Raw genomic sequence first — 14,078 nt, 5'->3', positions numbered from 1 at the left:
AAAGGTAACCAAACACCTCAGTCTCTTAAAAAGATACTTTATACTGTATTAGGAACATTAGGGACACAACACCTGGAATTAAGTTGCTTGGTTTCTGTACTTGAGGAATGACTTTCAGGCCCAATGGCCTGAGTTGTCCCCAGATACAAAACCCACACCCCTCCAAATTTGACACAAACACTCATGGGCAAATACCTATGATACAAATGATACCTAACACCTATGAAACAAACACCTGCCTACCTGCTGGGCTTTTTCAGAAGCCTGCATAGCCAAGACTGGAAATGCTCACAGGATTAAACAGTAAAAATCCAAGGGGGAAAACAAACACAAAATAAAGGGATTAGTGCAGCATCGCCTTAATATTCCACCCAGTGATGAACAGAAAGAAGAAAAGCTCTTCTTGCAGTTCTCCCAGCTCTGGACCAAGGGTTTCAAGCAGCCAATATCATCCCCAGCTGGAGCTGTGGGGAGGTTCCTCCTTCCCTCAGCCTGGCCTGACTCCTGAGGGGCCAGGGGCTCCCACACCCTGCCAGGATGGACCATCTGCACCCACCTGGAAAGCCCACACTGAGCACTTGGGTTTAAAGATGCTGCACTTGATGTCACAGATGTAGGAATGCTTTGGGATTTGGTGTTTCTAGTGCCTGCAGCCACTGAAACACAGTAAAGGAATGAACTGCAGAGGCCTGAAGGTCAATTATTCAGTTTATATTTCGGTGGAATCACTTGACATAACGCCCAATGCAAAGCATAAAAAATGAAAAGCAACATTTTCGCCCTCACTTTTAATATTCTAATTTAGTGGTCCTCCTAAAAACAGGATTAAAAAACAACAGTAGAAACAAAGTGCAAGACCTACTGTTAACAAGTCTGCCAAAACACCTTTCTGTGTGTATTCTAAACAGAATACATTTCCATTAGATCTGATTACTTTCCTAGCAATCTAAATTTATATGTGTAAAAGTGCATCCAGTAGGGGCAGGTGTTTCTGAGCCCACACCTCGCAGCTAAAGGATCAGAGGAAGAGTGGCACAGAGGGATCCAAAAGTGCCCAAGAGAGGTTCAAGCTGACTGTGTTTGGGCAGGATTATTTGCACCCAAAGTTCTCTGCAGCTGCCCCAAGCCTGGAGTTCACAGAAACAAAATGAGCTCCCCCTCCTGCCTCTTCTTCTGCCCTCTCTGATCAAGGGAGAATCACACAAAGCAAATGACAGTAGAGAAATGCTAAGACCTGTGTGGCACCCCCAGGATGGCTGGCACCAGGGTTCATTCCCTCCTCTGGCTGATGGAACTCAAACCCAGGTTTGGTTTGGATCAGTTCCATCTGGGATTTCAAGAGCAAACCTCTCTGTTTGGACCCAAGCAACCTCTCCTGGATTAACAACCTGTGGTCCTGTGTCCCAGCTGTGGACTAAAAGACTCCCATTATTTTCCTTGGGTATGTTCAGGGCTAGATTAGACAGCACTAGGAGCAACCCAGTCCCATGGAAGTTGTCCCTGCTCATGACAGGGGCATGGACTGAGATGAACTTTAAGGTTCTTCTCAAGCAAAACCATTCTAGGATTCTATGATTCTGTGAAGAGTCAATCCTGCATAACAATAAAAAAAATTAATTTAAAAGGCATTAAAAAAAAAAGTGAGTTTTTCCTGAATTAGGAGCTTGAAACAGGATAGCACATGAGGTATGGCAATGGCTGAACTATGCAGCACATGTGCTCCTGGCCCACAAATGCTACCAAAGACATTTGACACATGCTAGTAAATTATGCCATAATCATCTCACAGCACCAGAAAAAGGGGAAAAATCACACAGGACAAGGAAGCCACTCAGTGGCTCTACCGTTCACCAGCTATGCTGACAACCTAAGTGCTATAAAATGTTTTTTAGCTCCTCATAGCAAGGTCCCCCCCAAACTACTATTTATGGTAGTTGTTAATGTATTTTCCTCAAGAGGCCAGGAAAGCACACCAGTAAGTGTTTGAAGATGTGCGCACCAGGGAATCAGAGAGAAGCAAGGGCAGGAACAGAAATCAGAGGGAACCAGGCACAGGACTAGATGATGCATGGCTGCAAAGCCCAGAATTACCGAGGCAGGCTCAGCTTTCACAGCAAGCGCACGCTGCCTGCCACAAGTGTGAGAAGGCACAGCTTAAAAAAAAAAAAAAAAAGAAAAATCTAAAGCCTGAAACTGCATTAGCTGTGCCTGAGCTGCCCTTGCCAGAGACTTTCAGGGAGTGCATCAATACAAGCCCCAAGGCTTTTCCAAGGCGAGTTGAAGGAGTGGGGACACGCCGTAACAACAGAAAACATCCCGGGTGGAGGAGCGCGTACCCTGTGACAGCGCCCACAGCCAAACAGGCGCCTGGCTTCACTCCCTTCGTCCCCGGGAGCACACCTGGAGGTGACCGGCCCTGCCACCGACACTGCCTGTGGGCATCCCGCTCCCCCTAGAGCTGGCTCCCAGCAGGGCGCACTGGCACCTCGGAGATGCGAATTCCAGCGCCTGGGAGCCGTGGGATGTCGCTGTGACGCGGCTTGTTCGAGCAGATCGTCCCTGGGAGCGACTCAGCGCCCAAATCCTACTCCACAAGCCCTGCACAGGATCTCCTTCACCTTTCTGGGCCAGGAGCAGCTAGAGGCTGCCTTTGCCCACCCGAGCCAGCCCCACTGCCAGCTCAGCTCACACCTCCGGACGGTGTTTGTGCCAAATTATTTGACCCTCAGTGGCGGGGGACACACACTCTGTGTCTGCCCCAGTGCCCCTCGATGATCTGCTGCTGACGGAGCCCAGCCCGGCCCGGGGGTCTCCAGCCCTGAGATCCCTGAAGCACCCTAAGGGACCCTTCAGCTCTGACATTTGTTCATTTTTCTTTCCTCACCTGCTCCATAGGAAATCCTCTTCCTCTCACTCATGGCTCAAGGCTGCTCCTTCCAAACCATGGATTCGTGAGTGCAGGACACACACAAATCCTCCGGGGGGATGTGGAACAAGGCATATGCCTCCGGTAGGGGTGACTGCAGGGTGAAAATGGATGGGAAGGCATTTTTCCTCTCACAAGGTCGATGGATGTCTCCAAACCAGGGAGCTGGGGGGCAGTGCCATCTCACTGCACTCCTCACATGGCCCTTCCCAGCTCCATGTGGATTTGCACCTCCTCTGAAGGTGGAAATTGCCTGGAAAGGAACTTAGGAATCCTCTTCGTCCTCTCAGGTTTCTGGCTAGTTCTCTCCAGCACTGCAGTGGTACCTCTGAGATGGTTGAACAGGAAAACAAACAGGAAAAACACTCCAAAAAAAAAAAAAGAAAAATTTAAATTTAAAATAAATATTGGCCACATTCTCAGGCCTTAAGTCCCCTGGTGCTGAGCAAGCCCCTTGAATTCCCTTAAAGAGGAGTGTCTGACAGGAATAGGCAGTGCCTGCTGGATTCCCCAATCCTGCTCTCCCTGCTCCCTGTTTCAATTGCACGACTATGTTTTAATTATTACCACAACAGCAAAACACCAGCTTTCGAGGGTTTTCCCCCAAAAAGATGAAAAAAAAAAAAGATGAAATCAATACCTTGTTTCCTCCGAGGGCATGCAGGGGCACCAAGACCAGCACACTTGCTCCTCCGTTACCTGCCTGGGCTAGCACCTGCAAAGGCTCCGATTCCATCAGCTCGCGGAGAGGAGCTGAGCACAAATCACTGGGATTCTGTCCCTGCACAGCCAGACAGCCCAGCTGGAAGTGAGGGGAGCACAGGACACCCCTGCCCCGGAGTTGGGATGCCCCAGGGCACAGTTTGGAGGGCAGAGCAAATGGAGCACACCTATTCCTTCAGCTCTGCTCCACCCCATCACAGCTTGTTTTTCCCTTCAGGAGAAGGGAATCAGGCACAGACAAGGCAAGAGATCACACAATCGGGTTATAAAATGAAACAGAACAGTTTTATTCCAGCATCCCCGTCCCATGGAGCACACATGTCCGGCCAGGGGCTGCCAGAGGGATGACAAAGGCAAAGAACCACAATCCCAAAGGACACAGCCACACTCAGATGCGGAGGAGAGGCTGATTATTGCTGCCGGACGCTGGCAGGGCTCATGTCCTGAGGGGGTCTGCCAACCTGAGCCCACCTGGGCTCCTATTAAGGCTTCACCGGTGAGGTTCGATGCTACCAGTGCCTGCACGAACAGCAACGCTGCTAAACACCCACTGCAAACTCCGTGTGCACTGCTACTATCACGATGGAGAAACAATTCCACATCAGGGCCGCCAGAGTGGGGGAAACACTCCCCAGAGGACCAGCAGCTGTACCAGCACTTATTGCCACATCGCCACGCTCCTGGAAAACAAAAACCTTGCTTCCTGCCTCTGCAAATGTATTGAGTGTGATAAAATAAATCAGCAGCAAAAAAGGTTGGACAAAACCGGTGGGCACCTGGGGGCCACAGGCATCCCTATCCCGTGGGGATACCTGCGGGGGGGCTCCTCCAGGGAGCGGGAATGCCCCGGCACTGGGGCAGAGGTATTTCAAAGCAGGCATCCAATCTGTGCTCGGACGGACAGGAGGAGACTCGCTCCTCCAGCTGTCCAGGGAAGAACGGGAGAGACCGCCAGGGGCGGGCTGCAAGCAGCCACCGTCCCCCGGCCTGCGACCCCCACAAAATACATCCACACATCCATTATTGCCAACAAAGGGTCTGGAGAGCGCCCCGCACCACAGGTAAGGCGGCAGAGTTCGCAGGGCTTGGTCTCTGGGTTTAACCTGTGGAAGGGAAGAGCTGGCTTCCGAGAGAGGGAGAGGGACAGACCTGGATGCACGGTGCCTGAGGTATGGTCGGAGGAAAAAGTGCAGCAAGAAGGAGATGCGAGAAAAACAAACAAAACCGCTTGGTTCTGAACATCTCTCTCGTGTGAAAATGATTGTCGAAGGAGTCACTAGTGAAAACAAGAAAACATGTTCGCTGTAGAGGTACCTTCCTACTCAGGGTCCCAACAACAGAACGCTCACCCGAGGTCCCGTCCAGTGCTGGAATTCACGGCAGGAATTCTCCTTGGCACGCCTCCGGGGATGCCGCCCGGTCCGTGCGGTGAAGAGACGAGGCCGATCCCGGCCCGGGAGGCTCCCGGTGTCCATGCGCGGAGGGGGACACGGGTCCCCGCCGCGGCTCACCCCCGAGCCGCCCGGCGCGGTCCTACCCGAAGCGGAACTTGAGCCGGTAGCGGGCGGGGCCGGGGCTCCTGCGCGGCGGGGCCGGGGCGGGCCGGGCCTTGGGCGGCGGCTTCTTGTCGGGCAGGGCCACGGTGAAGGCGAGCTCGGGGGGCTGCGGGTGCCCGAAGCGGGGCAGGAAGTGCGTGGAGACGTGCTGGGGCCGGGCGCGGGGGCTGCAGCCGCGCTTGGCCTTGCCGCGCTTGTTGAGCGCCACGTACCACGGGCGGCCCGAGCGGGGGCTGCGGTGCACGGCCGAGGCGTAGGTGTTGTAGCTGTTCTCCTGGAAGCGCTCTCGGAAATGGCAGTCCACCGTGAAGCGAGCCTGCGGGGACACAGGGGACACCGCTCGCAAGGGCCGGGGGGCAGCTGTGCCCCAGCCCCAGCGCTCCCGGGCTGGGCTGCCCCCCCCAAGCCAGCCCGAGGGAGTGGCTGGAAACAGGGAGCACCTGGAAACACGGAGCACCGGGCACCCGACTGGAAAACCCCAGGTAGAGGTACTCCAGGAGCTGCTTGCCACCCAGGTTTGGGCTTTCCTGGGGAAAAACATCCCAAAGCCAAAGAGCAGAGCCCAGCACTGCACCTGTGTGCCCACAGCCCTGGAATCCCCGTCTGTAGCACCTGGCAGCTCCCCCAAATGCACTGCCAGACTTTAACCTGGTGGTGGGCACCGTGCCCGGTGCCCCAAGGGCTTCCCCAGCTCCATTCCACAGCAACACCTCCAAACCACGGACATAGAGGAGATGCTGAGCTCTGCAGCTCCCAAACCGGCCGCCCAGAGCAAGACCCAACCCCTAGCAGGGCTTTGTAAGCACAAGGGAAATGTTCAAAATCCCAGATTTAACCCAAGGAGCTGAGCCTTACAGCACAAGTGACAGAGCCCACAGCCTGCCACCAGCATTTCGCCTCATAGCACTTGGATTTAGGCCTTCTTCAGCTTGCTGGTCCCGAGGGACACCAACTCTGTGACTCATTTCTGCTCTCCCCATCTTCCATACACTCTTCCTTGCTGTCTGCCCCATGCACAGGCCTCCACCTTTCCCAGCAAGGCTTTGCTGACCCTTGGTGCTCCCTGCAGCCCCAGTGCTCAGGCAGGATGTCCCACATGCCTGGGAAGTGCATCAGCAGCTCCCTCACCACGATCCTGTCAGACTTGCCCACCTCCTGGCTTCTCAGCTCATCACTGCAGTGCTCCAGCCTGGAAAACCCACTTTTTTCCCCACACAGGGCAGCGGGAGCAGCCACATCACATGGCTGGCATTGGAGTTGCTCTGCAGAGCTCCAGAGCTGATCTGGAGTTGATTAAATTTCCAAACCCAGTTGAGCAGAGATTTGCCCCAGCCAGGAATGCAGCTTGGTGGCAGCTCCTGGGAAAGGAGAATTACCTGGACAAGTCCCCCCAGGGTCCATGCTGGACAGGCACACAACCCCTCCCACCCTCTCAGTGCTAAAAATGGCCAAACAGGAGAGCGAGGGTTTACCAACGAGGAAAAAGCCATCTGTGCACACAACTGATAATTGCTGGGATATCTGTCATCTTCCGAAGCTGGCGCCTCTAAAAATGAACCACTCGGTAATTTAATTAAGCTGGCATGAAAAAAAAAAAAAAGAAAAGAAAAGAAAGAGGAGGAGGAGGAGAGCGCCTATGAAACACCGAGCTGGGATGGAGCAGAGCCCGAGAGCGAGTTTTGGAGGAGCCCAGATTCCTGCAGGAATGAGTTTTGCCTGCAGGTCAGTGTGGAGCCCCCAGCCTGACTCCCATATCAAGGCTCTGCCCTGAGTGACGGGCACAGGACGTGCTTTGTGCTGCTCAGCACTCATTAGGCCATGAAATAACCCCCGTCCTGCCAGCACAGCAAAGAACAACAGATGCTGGGTTTGCATTATTGGCATTGTTCAGCCCAGCAATCTTGAGACATTTGGGTCAAGTTTCTACAATTCTGCAGCTCTCACCCGAGCGGGGCACCACATGTCCTCACCCCTGCCCTGACCCTCCGACCGAGGTCCCTCTCCGGCCCTGCCCTTTGTGTGTCAACAATTAACCGTGCCCCAACGAGGCTTGATTTAATTTCTGCCTGTGCCAGGGCGTAAATCAAGGCTGCAGCTCAGATAAGAGGCCCATTGTACGCCTCTTATCCAGAGGAGAAGGCTCTGGAGGGTCCAGCAATCTCCTCTCAATCCTTTCCCTCTCCTCCCGCTCTGCCCCTCTGCTCTTACCTCATGTTTTTTCCTCCATAAAACCATTCCCCTTCTCCCTTAGATCCCATTCATGCTCCTAGGCGATTTCTTAAAAGAAGCAAGCACAGGCTCACCTAAGCATCAGTAGGCTGTAGGAGCAACACACCAGAAAGGCTTACGGGAGAGAGAAGTGAGTTCAGAAATCCCTCTGGAGGTGATCTGAGGCCTCGGGCAGCGCAGGCACGTCCGTGACATCCGCCCTGGCACCGGGAGGTTTGTCTCAGAGCTGCGGGGTGGGTAACACCCTTTTCCCCAGCCCTGGCCGGGCTCCCTGGGAAGCACCCTCAGGGATGAAATGCTGCCTTGCAAATGCCCCTAACATGTACACACACCTTTCAGAGGCACCCACTTGGGTGCAAGCACAGAGGCTCACTGTGTTTGCCTAAACCGTCCCTGGAGCTGACAGCAAGAAACAGGGAAGCAGCATCCCGAGGCTGGAACCAGCAGCGAAATCAGCTTATGGATTCCTCCGACACAGAGAGCTGGGAAAAGCATCATGAGACCTGCAGGAGACCTCAGCCTCCAGGCCAACACCCTGCAGAGAAAGGTGACCGGGATTCTCCCACCCTGGCCGCAGCCCGGCCCTCACCTGCCCCAATTCCCTGCAGCCAAGGGCAGAGCCAGCCCGAGCCGCGGCGCTGCCGGCGCCACGCGTGCTGCCCGCCGGGAGGAGACATTTGGCCAAACCCTTCTGCGCGATCTGCGGCAGCTAAAAATAACCCGGCCGCGCTCGGGGAGCCGGCTCTGCTGATGCACACCGCGCCGGGCGCGCTCCGCACACGGTAAAGCCCCGAGCAGGAAGGTGGGCTCGGGGGGCTGCGGCTCCACCTGTCCCCTCGGTGTCTGGTGGCGCTTGGGAGGTGTCACAGAGCCTTTAAAAATGCACCACACATACTGGGGGGGGGGGGGGGGGGGGGTTTACTTAGTTTACTTACACTTGCATGGAGTTTTCCTTTTTTTGACATCGCTAAAAATTTGTTGCTGAAAACTCCTCGTATTCCTACAATCCCCTGAGACACAGCAAATATTTCCAAAATACCTAGGATGACAGAAATCCCAGAATAAATCACAGTTCTTTTCACATCGGCGTGACAGAGAAAAAAATAAATACAACTTAGTCTGACAGGTTTGCATTTCCTCTCCCACGTCCCTGCTCCTTCCTCAGCTGCCTGGCTCCACCCAGCTCCTGCTCCATCTACTCTGGGATGGATACGGGCTGGTTGGAGGGTTTTTTAAAGCTCCATTTTGGGGCACAATTCCTGGCTGGGCTGTGGTAGAACAAGTTCACCCCTGGGGAAACCACCTACACCAGCCTGCTGGGATCAGAGCTGCCCGTGCCATGGACACCGCACTCGGGAAGTCTGGGTCCCACAAGCCAGCTGGGACTGGAGGCACCCTCACAGCCCAGCCATGGAAACAATGCGACTTTTCTGAGCGTGATAGGGGCTCTGGCCCCTGATGGGGCACGCAGGACCTGCAGCTCATCTGACACAGGAAATGCAGCCTCCGAGCATCCCTCAGCAGCAGCACCCACACGGCACCTCCCCAGGTGGTGCGGGGTAACTCGGGCACAGGGCCGGGTGCCCCCCAAGCCCTGCCAGCTGGGGGGCACCAGCACGTCCCCAGAGCACCCCTGGCACCCCGAGGAGCCGGCACTGCTGCCCCGCTGCAGCCCCAGGGGCTCCGTGGCCGCGGCCCCAGAGGGAAGAGCCCGCAGAGCATCTCGTCCGGCCCCACAGGGCTGTGGGATTAACGTGGTGCCGGGAGCCGCCGCGAGGCCACGCTAAATCCCCCAAGGCTGGGTGTCGGATCACGGCTTCCCACGTTTATTTTAAGGAGGAAGCACATCCCCCTGAGGCACCCTAGTCCCAGCACCAAGGGCCTGGGGCACTTTGTGGGGGTTACAAGCTGCCACACCCCTCATGCCACAGGCCACGGGGCTCAGCAGCCCCACTGGAACAGGGCAAGTCCCTTGTCAAACACCTGCCTGTCCCCAAGGGCACCCCAAACCCTCCTGCCCTTTCGGAGTGGCCCTGCTGCCATGGCAGACACGCTCCTGTTTGTTGGGGTTGCCCGGGGTCAAGCCCCATTTCCCAGAGGCCAAAGGCCGGGTTTCCCTGCCAAAAGCCATCATCCTCTTCCTCCCGAGGGCCTCGTGAGTGCCACAGCTCGGCACTGCCCCCCTGTCACCGGCTGGGGCTGGCTCTGCTCCCACGTGCGGAGCTGGTGTCCCTGTGGCCTTTCCGGGGGGGATAGCTCAGCTTAAGGAGGAAGGAACTGCACATAATTCAGGTCTCTGCAGGACAGCTGTAGCACCAAACCTCTGCCAGCCCTTCCAAACGCGTGTCTCCCCAAACAGCCATGGAGTGGGGGCCCCTTTTCCTATCCATCCCCTAAACCCCTCCAGGCCGTGTGTCCTGCTGTGCCCACCAAACACTGAGCAGGGCTCCTGGGCTCCCGGCATTCCTGCCCAGGGGCTGCTCTCCCTCCTGGAGCCAGAGCAGTCTGGGCCCCAAATCCTTCGGTCCTGGGCAGATGTGGTGGCTGCTGCGTGAGTGCTCTCGACAGCTGAGCCACTGCCAGGGTCACCTCGGGCCCGAGCCCCCGGGCTCCTGGAGGGATTTTTCATCCCCACCTGCCATTTCATTCCCTCCAGCAGGATATCATGGCAACTCCGACCAGAGGATAAGCCGTGAGTTAGCACAGCTTTCTCTCAGGGGAACGTCAGCCTCAGTCCTATTTTTAAACTGAATATATCCTATCGCTGTGCTGGGAGAATGAGAATGCAGTGAGAGGGATGGAAAAGTCCCACTGGGAAAGGACCGAAAAGGGGCAGCATCTCCTTCTCCCCCAGGTGCCTGGAGTGGCAGTGCAGCCCTCAGGCTCTCACACCATCCCCTCGGGCTGGGCAAACCCCCGGGTGGCACTTCCCTGAGGAACACAGGCATCTCCCACGTATCCCACAGAGCACAGCCCCCCCAGCACCCCAAACGCCCCTTCCCGGGCCCGCTGGGGCTGCAGCTCACCCCAGGCGAGGGCGACAGGAGCGAGGGGCTCCGATAACCTCGCGGGGATGGGAAGCCCGCAAGGACGGGGATGCTGAGCCCCAGCAGCCCCCCCCCCCAGAGCTCCCGTTCCCCACTCACTGAGCGGACTCGCGTCGTGGGCGCCGTCCACGCGGCCGTCGGGGTGCAGCTGGAGGTGGAAGCCGATGCCCACCCGGCAGTACAGCCGGCCCCGCCGCCGATCCGGGCGGCTCCGCGGGAAGCGGCTCGGCCCCGCCGCCGGGGAGGAGGAAGAGGAGGAGGAGGAGGAAGACGCGGGGGCGTTGCGGCCCCGCTGCGCCCCGCCGGGCACCTGCTCTCGCCGGGCGCGGGCGGGCAAGGCGAGGAGGAGGAGGAGGAGGAGGAAGGACGGGCTCATGCTGCCGGCGGGCGGGAGGAGGGAGGGAGGCAGGGCGCCGCATCCCGCTCCGCTCCGAGCCCTGGAGGGGGGGACCGAGCACGGGGGGAGCCGGGCCGCCCCTCCCCGCTATTTATAACCGGGCGGCGGCCCCGCACCTGTGCCCGGCCCCACGCGCCCCCCCATCCCCCGTGCCCGCGGCAGATGCGGGGCTCGGGGTGCATCTCTCTGGGAATTAACTTGTCCTCCTGGCCGGGACGAGGCCGCGGGGCTGCAGGACCCTGGGGACAGGCTCGGGTTGCAGCCCCCTGCCCGGGGTTCGGGGGGTGACACGGCAGCTGCACGGCCAGCCCAGCCGCGGGCAGGGGGCTCGGGGCAGCCCCCAAACCTCAAAGCCGCTCTCCCTCACTCACGGGACCCCGCTCGGCCCTCGGGGATAACTGGGGGGGCCCATCACGACCCCCCAATGGCATCTCAGGGCCTGCAGAGAAGTGGTGGCCGTCCTTATCAATCCACAACATCCTCCTCGGCTCCCAGGCAAGGGGTACACAGCCCCAGCCTCCCGCCGCCATCAGGGTGACAGCACATGTGCCCGGTGTCCCCCAGCACCATGGGCCGAGCTCCTCCCCAAACACAAACACACCGACAGCACAGCATCGCCGCGCAGGAGGGGCCCCTCAGCAACAGCCCATTCATCCTCCTGGCACAGCTCTTGCATGGATTAGGCTTTCCTCAGCTCCTAGGGCAGCTCCATGTCCTCAAAGCCACTGGAGAAACCTCACCTGGCCCAAAGCCAGCAGGGCCGGACACGCCCTGCCCTGCCCGCAGCCCCCGCTCCCCCCTGTGTGCCCTCAGCGCTGCCCCAGCCGGGGCTGTGCCCACACCCCGCCAGGAGCCACCCCGCGGCCTGCCCAGGGTGTTCTGGCTGCAGGGCTCGTCCAGGCAGGGATCAGGTTCGGCAGGAAGGAGGCAGAGCCGGTGGCACGCCGGAGGGTGACCTCTGCCTCCCGAGGAAGCTGAAGGTCGGGGGCACAAGGAGGGAGGGACACGGGCTGAGGAGCTGCATCCAGCCTGGGTAACACCTGGCACAGGCTGGTGCGAGCAGATGATCTCACAGCATTGCTGCCATTTCAAACCATTTCTCAGCAGATATCTATATCCACAGAGCTATATGCACAGGCGTTATATATAGACATGTATACATAGACTGCCCTATATATAGATGCACATACCTGCAGGAAGGTCAGGGCACTCAGACCTTGTTTACTTCTCCCAGCTGTAGGGGTTAGCCTGGCAAAAGCCATGACTTCCACTTACCCACCTCCTCTTGAATTACATGCACATGCTGATTCCCAATCCGGATCCATGAGAAGGATGAGGAGCTGCAGGACTTCCTCACCTCTCGAGTGGTGTTTGTGTGAGACTTCCTGTAGCAGCACAGCTGAGGAGAGAAGGCCACCTTGCTCCAGGAGGATTTCCTCTTGGGCATCTTGGTGTAAAGGCTGCAGCTGGTACAGATCATGGCAGCAAAATCCCTGTTCTCCATCTGAGGCAGCAGAAACCACTTCTGCCCCTGAAAGTAAAAAGCAATTCAAAAATGTTCAGAGTTACCATCCTGGGGATGAACGGGCACAGCAGCAGCCCAGGAGCAGAAAGGAGGCATCTGCATGCCCAGGCCAAGGATACTCACCTTGAGAAACTTCTGTGGCCAGAGGTTCACCAGCAAGTCCAGCCCCCTCAGCTTCCACCCTATTGTGCACCCTCACAGTTTCCAGCAGCACTCCTGGCACCATCCTGGCTGCCAGGCAGCCTCTGCTCACTCACACTGTTATTTCCCCCCGAAGAATTCCCAGACAACTCAAACCTTGGAGGGGGGGGGGCAACCACCAAGAAGTCACACCAGCCAGGTGTGCTTGCCCAGGCTGGTCCCCAAGACCTGCTTTTGGAAGGATCCCTACTGCAGTGAACATTCCTGACCCTTTCTGGGGGGGCCCAGTGAGGCAGCAGAGCCCTTAGGGGTTCACTGGTTGCCTGCACTCTCTTTTCTTTGTGGTGGAATGGGACAGCTGCAGGACAGCATCCCCTTCTGTGGGGACTCCCTTTGTGCCCCTCAGAGCAACACCCAACCACCCTTGACTGTCACAAGTCTCCATAGCACAAGGTGTGTTTTCATCCTCACTGTGACACTTCAGGGCTCACAACAGCGCTGTGTGGTTCTGGGTGCTTGTTCATTCTTCCCCTGCCTAACACACCTGTTTCAAATACTCCAGGCACTCCTGCAGCACAGCTCAAAAAAAGCCCCAAAGAACACCAACATAACAACAAACCAAACACGAGGTTTAAACCTAAATAAATAAGCAGACGTAATAGTAAACTTCCCAGAGCAATTGTGTGTAATCGCCTTTGGCAGTAGCAACCCTCACTCACACACACCAGCAGCTTCAGAAGCCTAATGCTGATGTTATGTTATTTAAATTATTCAGGGCTCCGTTACGGAGGAAACTCAGCAAATGGGGAGGCAAAGCTGTGTTCAAGTGCAAAATTCCCCGACTGAAGATGAGAAGGACTCTTCTGAGCCTGTTTGATCTGCTGCAGAGCACCGGGCCTGTGAGCTGCACCGCAGGAGCGCTCCCCCCTCCCCGTGTCAGCCTGGTGCTGCTAAATTGCCAGTTAAAAATATGCCAGGCAAAGCATGGGGAGACATAAGACCAGCCAGCAGAGCCTGGAAACAAAACCCCTGCAACGAGGATGTGCCTGAAGGAGACTCTCCACAGTCAAAGAGGGGGTGGCAGGCCCCCAGGTCCCCCTGTACATCCCCCTGGAAGTGTCCCCTCTCCTGAAACATGAAGAGCCACAGCTGAGTCAGGAGCTTTGCAGAACCAAACACTCTACCAGGAAGAGGTGCATTAAAAAAGGTTAATTTCATTAGGATGATTGTCCAAACCTGTTATCAGGAGGGAGGGTGTGCATTAGAACAGGTGAATTCAATTAAGATGATTGCCCTCCTCTTACGTAATTAAGATGATTATTACCTTCAGGTGGTGGGGAAAGCACAGGTGCAAGTGGTTAACATGCCCCACGGGCACGAATGTCACCGAGATCACACAGAAGCCACCTCACAAGCCACCAGGATAAGGATAGAAAAGAATTCTAAAAAGTGAAAAGCACTATGTCTTTAAATAAAGCTCAGAGCGCTCAGGCATTCCAACATTCTGCAGGACAGCAGTGTATCTCACAGAAAC

At 56.7% G+C, this 14,078-nt stretch overlaps 1 protein-coding gene across 4 annotated transcripts; it reads right to left on the bottom strand.

The window, feature by feature from the left end:
• Positions 1-3,907: 3,907 nt before the first annotated feature.
• On the bottom strand, positions 3,908-11,049 carry FGF5 (fibroblast growth factor 5). Of its 4 annotated transcripts, none has more exons than XR_012580557.1 (4): positions 10,581-11,049; positions 8,370-8,473; positions 4,799-5,521; positions 3,908-4,329 (listed from the first exon to the last, which is right to left on the bottom strand). XR_012580557.1 is itself a non-coding variant. In XM_074541968.1 (3 exons), exons 1-3 carry the CDS (start codon positions 10,855-10,857, stop codon positions 5,183-5,185), a joined length of 720 nt encoding a protein of 239 aa, XP_074398069.1. In that variant the 5' UTR covers positions 10,858-11,049; the 3' UTR covers positions 3,908-5,182. The 4 variants fall into 4 exon arrangements, 2 of the variants coding, with proteins under 2 accessions (XP_074398069.1, XP_074398070.1); XR_012580558.1 differs by having other exon boundaries at positions 4,999-5,521; XM_074541968.1 differs by having other exon boundaries at positions 3,908-5,521.
• Positions 11,050-14,078: the final 3,029 nt, after the last annotated feature.

Source organism: Zonotrichia albicollis, chromosome 5 (assembly GCF_047830755.1).
Source record: "Zonotrichia albicollis isolate bZonAlb1 chromosome 5, bZonAlb1.hap1, whole genome shotgun sequence".
Classification (NCBI taxonomy): Eukaryota; Metazoa; Chordata; class Aves; order Passeriformes; family Passerellidae; genus Zonotrichia; species Zonotrichia albicollis.
Note: the sequence above shows the minus strand (reverse complement) of the source record. Positions and strands in the feature narration are given on the sequence as shown.